This window comes from Babylonia areolata, chromosome 6 (genome assembly GCF_041734735.1).
Source record: "Babylonia areolata isolate BAREFJ2019XMU chromosome 6, ASM4173473v1, whole genome shotgun sequence".
Taxonomy (NCBI): Eukaryota; Metazoa; Mollusca; class Gastropoda; order Neogastropoda; family Buccinidae; genus Babylonia; species Babylonia areolata.
The window spans coordinates 40,151,974-40,167,368 of NC_134881.1; the positions used below are offsets into that span (position 1 = coordinate 40,151,974).

The 15,395-nt window shown below is 42.7% G+C and overlaps 1 protein-coding gene across 2 annotated transcripts in view; it reads left to right on the forward strand.

The window, feature by feature from the left end:
• The window catches only part of LOC143283005 (3-oxoacyl-[acyl-carrier-protein] reductase FabG-like), a 29,687-nt gene extending 15,460 nt beyond the window's left edge, over window positions 1-14,227 (forward strand). For both annotated transcript variants that reach the window (XM_076588982.1, XM_076588981.1), the window contains exons 7-9: window positions 4,457-4,493; window positions 6,859-6,922; window positions 10,037-14,227. In XM_076588982.1, the coding sequence (XP_076445097.1) occupies window positions 4,457-4,493; window positions 6,859-6,922; window positions 10,037-10,195 (260 nt within the window). In that variant the 3' untranslated portion in view covers window positions 10,196-14,227. The remainder of the gene's footprint in view (window positions 1-4,456; window positions 4,494-6,858; window positions 6,923-10,036) is intronic.
• The last annotated feature ends 1,168 nt before the right edge of the window (window positions 14,228-15,395 follow it).

A 15,395-nucleotide genomic window follows, 5' to 3' on the forward strand; every position in this document is an offset into this window, starting at 1 on the left:
ACAGAGAAGGACTCCAGTGAAGGGACAGAGAAGGACTCCACTGAAGGGACAGAGAAGGACTCCAGTGAAGGCACAGAGAAGAAGGACTCCAGTGAAGGGACAGAGAAGGACTCCACTGAAGGAACAGAGAAGGACTCCACTGAAGGGACAGAGAAGGACTCCAGTGAAGGAACAGAGAAGAAGGACTCCAGTGAAGGGACAGAGAAGAAGGACTCCAGTGAAGGGACAGAGAAGGACTCCACTGAAGGGACAGAGAAGGAGGACTCCAGTGAAGGGACAGAGAAGGAGGACTCCAGTGAAGGGACAGAGAAGGACTCCAGTGAAGGGACAGAGAAGGATTCCAGTGAAGGGACAGAGAAGGAGGACTCCAGTGAAGGGACAGAGAAAGACTCCAGTGAAGGGACAGAGAAGGACTCCAGTGAAGGGACAGAAAAGGACTCCAGTGAAGGGACAGAGAAGGAGGATTCCAGTGAAGGGACAGAGAAGGAGGACTCCAGTGAAGGGACAGAGAAGGACTCCAGTGAAGGGACAGAGAAGGACTCCAGTGAAGGGACAGAGAAGGAGGATTCCAGTGAAGGGACAGAGAAGGAGGACTCCAGTGAAGGGACAGAGAAAGACTCCAGTGAAGGGACAGAGAAGGACTCCAGTGAAGGGACAGAGAAGGACTCCAGTGAAGGGACAGAAAATGACTCCAGTGAAGGGACAGAGAAGGAGGATTCCAGTGAAGGGACAGAGAAGGAGGACTCCAGTGAAGGGACAGAGAAGGACTCCAGTGAAGGGACAGAGAAGGAGGACTCCAGTGAAGGGACAGAGAAGGACTCCAGTGAAGGGACAGAGAAGGACTCCGGTGAAGGGACAGAGAAGGATTCCGGTGAAGGGACAGAGAAGGACTCCAGTGAAGGGACAGAGAAGGACTCCAGTGAAGGGACAGAGAAGGACTCCGGTGAAGGGACAGAGAAGGACTCCAGTGAAGGGACAGAGAAGAAGGACTCCAGTGAAGGGACAGAGAAGGACTCCAGTGAAGGGACAGAGAAGGACTCCAGTGAAGGGACAGAGAAGGACTCCAGTGAAGGGACAGAGAAGGACTCCAGTGAAGGGACAGAGAAGGGACAGAGAAGGACTCCAGTGAAGGGACAGAGAAGGACTCCGGTGAAGGGACAGAGAAGGACTCCAGTGAAGGGACAGAGAAGGGACAGAGAAGGACTCCAGTGAAGGGACAGAGAAGGGACAGAGAAGGACTCCAGTGAAGGGACAGAGAAAGACTCCGGTGAAGGGACAGAGAAGGACTCCAGTGAAGGGACAGAGAAGGGACAGAGAAGGACTCCAGTGAAGGGACAGAGAAGGGACAGAGAAAGACTCCAGTGAAGGGACAGAGAAGGACTCCAGTGAAGGGACAGAGAAGGACTCCAGTGAAGGGACAGAGAAGGGACAGAGAAAGACTCCAGTGAAGGGACAGAGAAAGACTCCGGTGATCCTTCTCGACTTTTGTTTTTCTTTGTTGGGAGTCTTTGTGGCTTCGGTGGACTGCTGTGTTTGTGTTTCGGACCCAGTTTTAATGTGTCTGCGTATGTCTGTTTGGTGATGTTTGTGTCTGTTTGCGTGGTTGACTTTGAGACTGTTTGCGCGAGTGCATCACTGACCGTCATTTCTTCCAGCTCTCCACCCAATGGTACAGGTACAGAATTTGGGACTTTTTTTTTAAGCCATTTTGGCTTTTCAACTTAATATAGAAATAGTTTAGGGTTGCGTACATGCGTATGAATTTTTTTAAGTGTTCATTCATCAAAATCGAATGGTTTTATTAATGATTTAGAGTCATTGTCTAGAAGATTCTTGAACTGGTCAATAGTTTTAGCTGTTTTTGTTGAATTTTTCAGTGCATTCCATCCTTTAACTGCTCTAAAGCTGAAAGAAATCTTACGAATATTTGTTCTACAATTTTTTTGTGAAAAGGTTAGTATTTGAACTTCTGGTAACATGGAGTTTGTTAGTAGAAAAGAAGGCATGCAGGGGTCAGTGTCAACCATTTTATTAATTATCTTGAATACTTGTATCATGTCTCCTCTATATCTTCTGTATTTTTGTGAATGCAAGTTTAGTTGTCTCAAACGGTTTTGGTGGTCCAAATCTCTTAACTCTGGTATCATTTTAGTTGCTCTCTTTTGCACCTGTTCAACTGCTTTTGCTGATGACGGACTGTCTCTTCCAGCGACGAAATGCGCACACATGGGGAACGCATAGTTTCACTCATTTGTGATATTTTATTTACCAGATCCGCATTGATGGCAAACAAGGAAGATTGTGATCCAGTCTGGTTTTCGACTCAGAGGGGATATGATAGACACCTTCAAGTATGTCCAAGTATGTTTTCTTTTAGCTTTAGAGCAGTTAAAGGATGGAATGCACTGAATAATTCAACAAAAACAGCTAAAACTATTGACCAGCTCAAGAATCTTCTAGACAATGACTCTAAATCATTAAAAAAAAAAAAATTAAATATTAAAAAAAAATAATAAAAAAACATTCGATTTTGATGAATGAACATTTTAAATTTTTCATACGGATGTACGCAACCCTAAACTATTTCTACATTAATAAGGGGCGTTGAAAAGCCAAAAAGGCTTAAAAAAAATTTTTTTAAGTCCCAAATTCTGTACCTGTACCTGTATCTGACTCCACAGAACTGAAAAACCAAAACTTGAAACCGCAGAGGAATCAGGCACCAGAGGAAACGCGAAGAAACTGTTCCCGCACCACACCCACTGCGACACCAGGAAACACTTCTTCAGTGAAAGGGTCACCAAGACGTGGAACAGTCTCCCAGACGAAGTGGTCTTGGCACCGTCGGTGAATGCCTTTAAGAACAGACTGGATGTCTACTGGAACAAGCAAGACAAGTACAATCCGTCTTGCCAATAAGCCACGCATGCAAAGTTTAGCATGTGTAACTGATGACCCACACGGAGCGATGAACAGGTCTTCAAGACCTAAAACATCGTACAGTTCAAGTTCGTCTGTCTGAGACTCGTTGTCCTTCGTTACGCTTAGGCTGTCCTTTTGTTTCTGTCCGGCCTTTGGCTCACTTGTTCTTGAAGATCTAGAGTGATGGCCTAGAGGTAACGCGTCCGCCTAGGAAGCGAGAGAATCTGAGCGCGCTGGTTCGAATCACGGTTCAGCCGCCGTCGGATATTTTCTCCCCCTCCACTAGACCTTGAGTGGTTGTCTGGACGCTAGTCATTCGGATGAGACGATAAACCGAGGTCCCGTGTGCAGCATGCACTTAGCGCACGTAAAAGAACCAAAAGGGTTGTTCCTGGCAAAATTCTGAAGAAAAATCCACTGCGATAGGAAAAACAAATAAAACTGCATGCAGGAAAAAATACCAAAAAAAAAAAGGGGGTGGTGCTGTAGTGTAGCGACGCGCTCTCCATGGGGAGAGCAGCCCTAATTTCACACAGAGAAATCTGTTGTGGTGAAAAGAAATACAAATACAAATACAAATTTAGATCTCACTGGCACTGTTTCCACAGCAGTGTATACACTTCCCGTGCTTCTTGTTCTTGTCAGTTCTATGAATGTCACACTAACTGCGACAGGGAAAACTTATCGTCCTGCGTGTTCCACCATCTTGATGACGTCCATCTATCCAGGCTTGTGTATGTATATGTTATTTACTTGATTCTTGTTTTACCTGAACTGAACAAGACTTATTTCTTTTTTTGTGTGCTGTTAACATTTATTTGATTGATTTTTGACAGTATTTCAGTTTGTCTTTGACCGGTTTTAAGAAGTGGCAGGTATTCAGCCCAGAAATGGACCTCATTACAACATGATTAGGTTTGTACATGAATACATGAATGCAGAAATATATTCACACACATAAGAGGTTGTCTTTTTCAATCGAAGTGGCTTTTATTCCAGTCCTTGCTGCTGCAAATCCATCACACCAATAGGAGCTTTAAGTTAAAGTGAGATGGAGTAGACAGTGTTTAAGTGAGCTGAAGGAAGGTCACTTGCCGCAGCTACCTTCAGCCGTTTCTCTACCAGAGTGGAGTAGTGTTTTGGGTAGAACAGGAAACAGACTCATGTCTGTTCTGCACTAGTGGGTCACATATAGTATGTTAGATTAACTCATTGAGTCCATCACCCGAGCATTGCTCCTGCTTTTAAAAATTTGTCTCATAAAAACGATTTTTGCATTCCTACATATTGCATGAGCGGCAAAGAAAGGGAACTAACTCCTGCAATATTTCTGGATTTGTCCACACGTAATTTGGAGGGAAAGCAGTTTATTTTCTGTGGGGCTTTTTGTTTTGTTTTGTTTTTTGTTGCTGTTTTTTCATCATTCTGCCACGGAAGCCAGTCAAGGCTGTAAATTCCCCTGGGTTGAATGGGTTAAACTCAGTTTCAGGGAAAAGATTTGCTTTTCCTCAAGTCTGTACTTGTCATGTTTCAGAACTGGCACCGAAGCAAGTGAGAGTGAACTGTGTCAAGTAAGTATTGAAAGTGATCCCTGTCCCACTTTTACTGGTTGATTACACTGCTGTTTTCGTTACATCATCCTGTGTATGTAAGAAGCGATTTATTCAGTTTTGCAATATTCTTTCCTCTCTTGCATCATATAGAATGTGTAAATTCATCCATACATTACATCAGCAAAAATATATATACAATTTTGTTTAAAAAAAAAAGTTAGGGGAATTTCAGGGAGACAGGCAGATACCTCACATACATGTATGCTCAGTGTGCTTGTCAAGCGTGAAGAACCCACCAAACTGTATGTGTTGTCATCATATGGAGTGATGGCCTAGAGGTAACGCGTCCGCGTAGGAAGCGAGAGAATCTGAGGGCGCTGGTTCGAATCACGGCTCAGCCGCCGATATTTTCTCCCCCTCCATTAGACCTTGAGTGGTGGTCTGGACGCTAGTCATTCGGATGAGACGATAAACCGAGGTCCCGTGTGCAGCATGCACTTAGCGCACGTTAAAGAACCCACGGCAACAAAAGGGTTGTTCCTGGCAAAATTCTGTAGAAAAATCCACTTCGACAGGAAAAACAAAACTGCACGCAGGAAAAAATACAAAAAAATGGGTGGCGCTGTAGTGTAGCGACGCGCTCTCTCTGGGGAGAGCAGCCCGAATTTCACACAGAGAAATCTGTTGTGATAAAAAGGAATACAAATACAAATATGTTATGTTGCATGTACAGTTCAGCAGATGTGCTTTAGTGTATAGGACCAGTCAACACAGTTCACACCTCATGAACACTGAAACTGACTTCACATTTCGTTAACACTAAAACTCACTTCACACCTTCTTAACACTGAAACTCACTTCACACTTGATTAATACTGAAACTCGCCTCACACCTTATCAACATTGAAACTCGCTTCACAACTCATTAACACTGAAACGCAATTCACACCTCATTAAAACAAACTCATTTCACACCTCAGTAAAACTGAAACTCACTTCACACGTCTGTGAATCTGAAAATCTCTTCGCACCAAGTTAAAACTGAAACTTAAGTCACAAGTCATTGAAATTGAAACTAACGTCACACCTTATCTGAACCGAAATTGTATAATGTTGATTTTGTCTCTTTTCCTGTGTTGGCGTTGCATGATAAGCATTCACCTCATTTCTGAACCGTTGAAGCTCAGACAGATAAGCCACACTGACTGACCAGCCAAGGTGTGTTCTGTGTTTGAAGGAAAATGATAAGAGTTGATCTTAAGAGTGCTGTCTAAAAATTACAGTCGACAGAATTGTTGAAGTGGAGCAGCTGATGAATGCTCAAAGATTTCGTTGATGCTGGGGAAAAAACACGGGAGTTGAAAACTCAGAATTGTGGACTGTCGCAGAGCAAGTGAACATTCAGACGCATTTTCTTTTCAAGGAAGTACTGAGAATGTTGATGTATTGTTATTGTTGCGGCAGTTTTGCATGTGGCATGGGTTGGGGTTCTGTTTTCATACAGCTCTGTCGTCATTTCATGGATAGCTGCCTGGTCTGTCGCCGGCTGAAACAGTATCAGTATCAGTAGCTCAAGGAGGCGTCACTGCGTTCGGTCAAATCCATATACGCTACACCACATATGCCAAGCAGATGCCTGACCCAACAGCGTAACCCAACAACATGAACAAATTGCCACAAACATGGAAACCTTTTTTCAGATTTATAACCCCAAATAATGTACAGAAACACTGCCTGAAACACCAGTCACACGGGTAGAACAATGCAGAGGTGATGTTTGATTGGTGAAAAGGCACATAAACAATTCTCATACGAGCAGTGGACAGTTGAACTCTCTCCATACGAACGGCGAAAGGGACGACGTTAACAGCGTTTCACCCCAATTACCATCATCAAAATATTGCAAGCGGAAGGCTCTTATACTGAAGAGGTGAATGTTGACAAAGAATACCACAATTCTGACAACGGAAGCTAAAGGTTGGGTCATTCAGACATCCACTGGACATCCGAGGGGTCTGTGTAGAGGAGAAGAGAGGACTGGCCGTACTGAGTGAGTTGAGGACACTGAGGCAGTGTGACAGAATCAGACAGGTGATGGACTTGTGATCCAGTGTTCACCAGTGATCAGGGTTTGAGACTCTGTTTCAGCATGGTGCTGTGTCCTTGGAAAGCCATTTTACTCAGATTTTCCTAACTCCACCCTAGTGTGAAAAGGTACCTGACTTCTGTTGTGGAAGGCTACAAGGGCAGGAGGGGAGGATTGGGCTCCTCCTTCCTTTGCCGAGCCCTGGACACTGTGGCCGTAAACAGCTGTGGGACTTTTAACCTTTAACATTTGACCTTGTAATCCTGTACAGACTGAGTTGTTTTCATGTTCTTGCAGTCCAGGGGTGGTGGTCACTGAACTGCACAGAAGGGGTGGAATGGATGATGAGACGTATGCCAAGGTAAGTCAGTCAAGTTTCCTGTCTGTCCCTCACTGCCTCCTGTCTCTCCCTCTCTTTTCTCTGCAGCCTTTTTTTTTATCTCCCTCACGGGAGCAGCCCAACAGCACAAATGGTCTGAAAGAGCGACCCCGAAAGCACAAACTTTGGATAGCCCAAAACCGTGACCAGGAACAGACCAAAGTCTGACCACATATTATCCAAAACATGCTGGTCAAGTGACTTTTTTTTGTTTTGAAGATACGGTTGTTTTAGGCTATGATATGGCATTTAGCTGATTAAGTTCATCAAAATACTTAAATGCTATGTGTGTCTGTCTGTAACTTGGACATGTTATGCAATTATTACGTTAGAAAATCAGGTAACACAGCTTGCAATGATAACAAATGTATCCACCATATTGGAAAAAAAATGTGTATTTACCATAATTATATCGGCATGGACGCGTTCAATACATGTTCACAGTATGCAGTAAAATCACTGTTATCATTGTCCCTGCTAGCATCAGCCATTCATTGGGGAACATAAGCTTTCGCCGCTTCAGAGCTGTATCAGGTGTGTTATTGAGCTACCGTCTTGCATACAAGTATCACACGGGCGTATAGCACTATCACTCGGCTGTATAGCGTCATTACTATCACTCGGGTGAAGGTGCCGCTATTACCCTGTGAGTGTTTTACACTAAATGGAATTGAAACGTCATGTCCACAAACTATCAGATCAGTGAATATTACTATCACACGACGGAAAGGTCGTGGATTTATCTTGTGCCAACTGTCTCACGAGTGAATATCCCTATCTCCATCAACTGTAAATTCCAACTTATTCCTAGAACATTTCAACTCAGGGGAATTCAGTCTATTCTCTCTGATTTCGTTTGGTTCCCTATGTTTGTTGCCTAACGTTACCTGACACAGTAAGATTTCATACAGGGAGGAAAGCCTACCATCTAAGAGATGTGGGAAGGTAGAGAGTAGGCTCGAACCAACAAATGAATGACACACCACCATGAAACAGATTTTGACGAGAGGGACTAATTTCACAACATATAACAACTAACAAGTTCTGAAGACTTGATTCATTTCTAGATCCTTTGTTTATTCAGTCACATATTTTCAACTTTTTTTTTTTTTTTTTTTTTTGTTCTAATCCCGCTTCCCCCGTCCCGCCTCTCTCACACACCCTTCCAATATTATGTTTTTTTTCTTTCTCCAGTCACTGACAATCACCCTCTCCATTTTAGATTTTTTAGACTCTTTTCCACATTCTGTTCTCTCTCTCTCTCTCTCTCTCTCTCTCTCTCTCTTAGTCCTCTCCCCCTTGCTCCCCCCCTCCCCTCCACCTCAACCGCCCCCCTTTTGAGTCTATGTTTTAACCCGGTGTTCGGTTGTCTGTGTGTGTGTGTGTGTGTGTCTGTGGTAAACTTTAACATTCACATTTTCTCTGCAAATACTTTGTCAGTTGACACCAAATTTGGCATAAAAATAGGAAAAATTCAGTTCTTTCCAGTCATCTTGTTTAAAAACAATATTGCACCTCTGGGATGGGCACAAAAAAATAAAAAAGAAGCCTAATTATATGCAAACTGCATTTACTGTTATATTTATATTTTTTGTATTCTCTAAACTTGGCACTCTGACCTCTTATTCTGACACAACAACAAGAGGAATCATTGTTATCATTTTTTGTTCAAACAGGAACTTCTTTTGCTAAGCATGGAATTTTTATTTATTTTGCAAACGTTTTTGGTGCAGATAGTAAAAAAGGGAAATTACTCTGTAATTAATGCTAGGGGACTAAATTTATCACAAGTGAGTCTTGAAGGCCTTGCCTCTCTTGTTTGTTTGGTTGTTGTTGTTGTTTTTGTCTTGTTTTGTTTTTTGAAGTGACTCATGTGCTTACCTGGTTTCATTATCACCAACGCTTCGTTGTAGAATGCTTGCTGATTGGTCGAGAGTCTGTTTTTATTTACAACTAAACTTTGCTGTCAAAAGGCATTCTGGTTGGTTTGTCAGTGGATATCTTACATCAAGCCTTAAAATAGAACATCGAGCTTTCCACAAAGGTATGATGTGGGGGGGCGGGGGGGGGGGGAGGGCCTGTCAAGTTTGCAAAAGAAGAATGAATTTGAAAACAGACGATTTTACACTGATAGCGACCGCAAACTGGGCATTCGAGTGCCAGAAAAACTGCAAATTAAGCCATTATGCTTTTTCGGATAAATCCAACCAGTGTGTGGCAGATTAACCTCTTATGAAGTGATTTGTCCACAAAACTCAAAATCGTCAAATTTCACCTCAAACCCTTTAGGGCCTCGTTACTCGAAAGGGGGTCGGCCGACTTATGGGTGATGCCGAGGAAACAGGTCACATTTGTGTGTTCTGAAAACAAAATGTTCATTTGCTTAAACAGTGCTTTTTATTTGTTTGTTTGGATTTTTTTCGTGGGGGGTGGGGGGTGTGGGGGGGGGAGGGGGGGGGGGGGGGTACGTGTGTGCGGGTGGGATTTATCACCGTTGCACAGAAGGTTCTTTTCTTTGAAAAGTCATTGCACATAATGCATAAACAATGTAACGTATTTAACCAAATATATCCTGCAAAATACTTAACCAATTATATTCCACAGTGTTTAACAAAAAATGCGCTCTTTGGTAATCTTCATTATTCATTAAAAACAAAAAACAAAAAAACAAGCCTGTAAATATGTAAAATGATGTATGTGTATGTTCAACTGGTAAAAACAAAAACAACTTCACATTTTGTGTTTCTCTCATGAATTGTGTGTGTTTTGCTTTTGCACTAGAAATGAATTTAGCTTGTTGGAGATTATAAAGTATATATATTGTGTGTGAGACGTTGCCCCTTTCATTGTGTATAGACATTCATGCGCTGCAACTAGAAAAAAAATCATTTTGTTGTTTCTCTCAGGCATTGTGTATGGATTCCTTTTTACACCACAAATGAATTTTCCTCGTCGAAGATTATCAAATATTCTGTAAATGATAAAGTTGACATTGTATTGAATATTATACAGTATTTTCTATGATACGTGCCATTGTGTTGAAGATTGTACAGCATTCTGTACGATACGAGACGTTGCCCCTTTCCCTGTGTTCAGTTTCTGGAGCACTGTAAAGAAACTCATGCCCTGGGACGCCCCGGAGAGCCGGAGGAAGTGGCCCGTACCATCGCCTTCCTGGCTGCTGATGACTCCTCCTTCATTACCGGCGCCACCATTCCTGTGGACGGAGGCTGGCATGCCATGTGTCCCACATAAAAGAGAAACGCTTCTGGACCGACGTATGTGGTGGAGAAATGCTGATGGAGGGACGTCTGTTATCATGATGTGGAATAGGTGCTGGAGGGACGTTTGTTATCGTGATGGGGAAATGCTGCTGGAGGGACATTTGTTATTGTGATGGGGGAATGGTGCTGGAGGGACATTTGTTATCGTGATGGGGGAATGGTGCTGGAGGGACATTTGTTATTGTGATGGGGAAATGGTGCTGGAGGGACATTTGTTATTGTGATGGGGGAATGGTGCTGGAGGGACATTTGTTATTGTGATGGGGAAATGCTGCTGGAGGGACATTTGTTATTGTGATGGGGGAATGCTGCTGGAGGGACATTTGTTATCGTGATGGGGAAATGCTGCTGGAGGGACGTTTGTTATCGTGATGGGGAAATGCTGCTTAAGAGACGTCTGTTATCGTGATAGGGAAATGCTGCTTGAGGGACATTTGTTATTGTGATGGGGAAATGCTGCTTAAGGGACGTCTGTTATCGTGATAGGGAAATGCTGCTTAAGAGACGTCTGTTATCGTGATAGGGAAATGCTGCTTGAGGGACATTTGTTATTGTGATGGGGAAATGCTGCTTAAGGGACGTTTGTTATCGTGATGGGGAAATGCTGCTTGAGGGACATTTGTTATTGTGATAGGGAAATGCTGCTTGAGGGACATTTGTTATTGTGATAGGGAAATGCTGCTTGAGGGACATTTGTTATTGTGATGGGGAAATGCTGCTGGAGGGACGTTTGTAATTGTGATGGGGAATGGTGCTGAAGAAATGTTTGTTATCATGATGGGGGAATGGTGCTGGAGGGACGTTTGTTATCGTGATAGGGGAATGGTGCTGGAGGGACGTTTGTTACCGTGATGGGGAAATGGTGCTGGAGGGACATTTGTTATTGTGATGGGGAAATGCTGCTGGAGGGACGTTTGTAATTGTGATGGGGAATGGTGCTGAAGAAATGTTTGTTATCATGATGGGGGAATGGTGCTGAAGAAATGTTTGTTATCATGATGGGGAAATGCTGCTGGAGGGACGTTTGTTATCGTGATAGGGGAATGGTGCTGGAGGGACGTTTGTTACCGTGATGGGGAAATGCTGCTGGAGGGACGTTTGTTATCGTGATAGGGGAATGGTGCTGGAGGGACGTTTGTTACCGTGATGGGGAAATGGTGCTGGAGGGACGTTTGCTTTGTGTTCTTTTAACAAACATACATTTTTAATGATATGGAATAACATAAAATCATTTATGTTAACTCGGATTCAGCATTGTCCACTGCATACATCCATGGACAAAAGATTCAGCATTGCTTACTGTATATATCCAGTGACAAAAGATTCAGCATTGTTTACTGCATACAGCCATGGACAAAAGATTCAGTATTGTTCACTGCATACATCTATGGACAAAAGATTGAGCAATGTTCACTGCATACATCTATGGACGAAAGATTCAGCATTGTTCACATCATACATCCATGGACAAATGATTGAGCATTGTCCACTGCATACATCCATGGACACAAAATTCAGAATTGTTCACTGCATACATCCAGAGAAAACAGATTCAGCATTGTTCACTGCATACATTCATGGACAAAAGATTCAGCATTGTTCACTGCATACATCCACGGACAAAAGATTCAGCATTTTTCACTGCATACATCCATGGACAAAAGATTCAGCATTGTTCACTGCATACATTCATGGACAAAAGATTCAGCATTGTTCACTGCATACATCCACGGACAAAAGATTCAGCATTTTTCACTGCATACATCCATGGACAAAAGATTCAGCATTGTTCACAGCATACATCCATGGACAAAAGATTCAGCATTGTTCACTGCATACGTCCATGGACAAAAGATTCAGCATTTTTCACTGCACACAGCCATGGACAAAAGATTCAGCATCGTTCACTGCATACATCCAGGGACAAAAGATTCGGCATTGTTCACTGCATACATCCATGGACAAAAGATTCAGCATTGTTCACTGCTTACAGCCATGGACAAAAGATTCAGCATCGTTCACTGCATACATCCATGGACAAAAGATTCAGCATCGTTCACTGCATACATCCATGGACAAAAGATTCAGCATCGTTCACTGCATACATCCATGGACAAAAGATTCAGCATCGTTCACTGCATACATCCAGGGACAAAAGATTCAGCATTGTTCACTGCATACATCCAGAGAAAACAGATTCAGCATTGTTCACTGCATACATCCATGGACAAAAAATTCAGCATTGTTCACATCATACATCCATGGACAAATGATTGAGCATTGTCCACTGCATACATCCATGGACACAAAATTCAGAATTGTTCACTGCATACATCCAGAGAAAACAGATTCAGCATCGTTCACTGCATACATCCAGGGACAAAAGATTCAGCATTTTTCACTGCATACATCCATGGACAAAAGATTCAACATTGTTCACAGCATACATCCATGGACAAAAGATTCAGCATTGTTCACTGCATACGTCCATGGACAAAAGATTCAGCATTGTTTACTGCACACAGCCATGGACAAAAGATTCAGCATCGTTCACTGCATACATCCAGGGACAACAGATTCAGCATTATTCACTGCATACATCCATGGACAAAAGATTCGGCATTGTTCACTGCATACATCCATGGACAAAAGATTCGGCATTGTTCACTGCATACATCCATGGACAAAAGATTCGGCATTGTTCACTGCATACATCCATGGACAAAAGATTCGGCATTGTTCACTGCATACATCCATGGACAAAAGATTCAGCATTGTTCACTGCATACATCCATGGACAAAAGATTCAGCATTGTTCTCTGCATACATCCATGGACAAAGAGGGACGTTTGTTATCGTGATGGGGAAATGCCACAAGAGCGATGATTGTTGCTGTGAGAGATAAATGCCACAAAGGGGTGTTCATGATGCTAGGTGTGGGTTTGTTTGTTGTTGTTTGGGGGTTTTTTTGTTTTGTTTTTTTTTTGTTTTTTGTTTTTTCTGAAGAAATGGAGAAATATTTCAATAGGAAGGAGTGATTATATATATATATATATATATATATATATATATATATATATATATATATATATGTGTGTGTGTGTGTGTGTGTGTGTGTGTGTGTGTGTGTGTGTGTCTGTCTGTCTGTCTGTTACGACTTCTCTTTTACGAAGTCCTTTAAGTAATTTCCTGTAACTGTATTTAGAGGGGTTTTTTTTTTGTTTTTTTTTTTTTGCTTGTTTGTTTGTTTTGTTTTTCTTTCAAATTTCACCCACATTTTTACCCTCATTTGCCCAGTTTCCCCAAACCCTCCATTCATCCACATCTCCCACCCCTTCTAACAGATAATACTCAGATGTATTCATAAATACTTTTACAAAATGTCTTCAATCACCGATATGTGTGACGGGACATTAAACAAAATTCCTTCCTTCCTGTCTGTCTGTCTGTCTGTCTTGTTTTTGAGCATGGAGAGTTATTTGTTCACAGAGCTTTGTATTTTAAGCCAGAGTCTATGGTTAGGAGGAATGGATTCATAAATGTTTGAACGTGTGATTCGGAAAAGTCTGTTGAAAATGTGTTTGTGTATGCATACTTCTGTTTGTATGTGTGTGCACGTGTGTGTAGACATCATAAACTACCAGTTGAGTCAGGTGAAGCTTCAGTGATCCACAGGAATTGTGATGATGTAAAGACTGTGCCATGAACAGTACTTGTGATGGGTTTTATCCGGTGTTTGAAAGAACAAAATTGACCACTTTCAGAATTCCATTAATTTTATCGGTGAAGTTGAGTGTCTTATACAAAGAGGAAAATTATTTCTAATTTTGCACATTAACAGAGAAGTCTGTCTTTAGTCTTGGTTTTGATGTCTTTGTTTTGATCTGCTTGATCTTTTGCTTTCATTTGCCATCAGGAGTATGTTGAAAGTACTGATTTGATATCATCCATACCTGTGATGGGGTGCAAGGATTGAATGAAATGTTCAAAATTTTGAGAAACAGCATGTGTGTGTGTGTGTGTGTGTGTGTGTGTGTGTGTGTGTGTGTGTGTGTGTGTGTGTGTGAAAGCTCCATTTGCTTGTCCCTTCTCTTAATAGAAAGCTGAATAGTCCCTTAGAAACAGGCGTAGTTATCTAGAACTTTTGGACCAAGAGTTACAGATCTTTTTCAAGAAACAGGTATACTCATACTAATCATGTGGTGCTTTGCGGCTACCCACGATTGGCCCCTCACCCATGCCATTTCTAAACAAAATTATTTATTTATTTTATGAAAACAGTTGTCTTCTTCTTGTTCTTGTGGAAAACACATCAGTCCAGTGACTGGAGTATTCAGCTGTTTTAAACGTATGAGCGGCCAGCAATGCTGAGGAACAGTTGAAATGAAAAGATGTTGTTACACTTTTATTAAAACTTTGCACAATATCTGGGCGGCTTAGCCATTTGAAAAGTGAAGGGACAGAGAAGGACTCCACTGAAGGGACAGAGAAGGGACAGAGAAGGACTCCGGTGAAGGGACAGAGAAGGGACAGAGAAGAAGGACTCCACTGAAGGGACAGAGAAGGACTCCAGTGAAGGGACAGAGAAGGACTCCAGTGAAGGGACAGAGAAGGACTCCACTGAAGAGACAGAGAGGAAGGACTCCAGTGAAGGGACAGAGAAGGACTCCAGTGAAGAGACAGAGAAGAAGGACTCCAGTGAAGGGACAGAGAAGAAGGACTCCAGTGAAGGGACAGAGAAGGACTCCAGTGAAGAGACAGAGAAGAAGGACTCCAGTGAAGGGACAGAGAAGAAGGACTCCAGTGAAGGGACGGAGAAGGACTCCAGTGAAGGGACAGAGAAGAAGGACTCCAGTGAAGGGACAGAGAAGGGACAGAGAAGGACTCCAGTGAAGGGACAGAGAAGAAGGACTCCAGTGAAGGGACAGAGAAGAAGGACTCCAGTGAAGGGACAGAGAAGGGACAGAGAAGGACTCCAGTGAAGGGACAGAGAAGGACTCCAGTGAAGGGACAGAGAAGAAGGACTCCAGTGAAGGGACAGAGAAGGACTCCAGTGAAGAGACAGAGAAGGGACAGAGAAGGACTCCAGTGAAGGGACAGAGAAGGACTCCACTGAAGGAACAGAGAAGGACTCCACTGAAGGGACAGAGAAGGACTCCAGTGAAGGGACA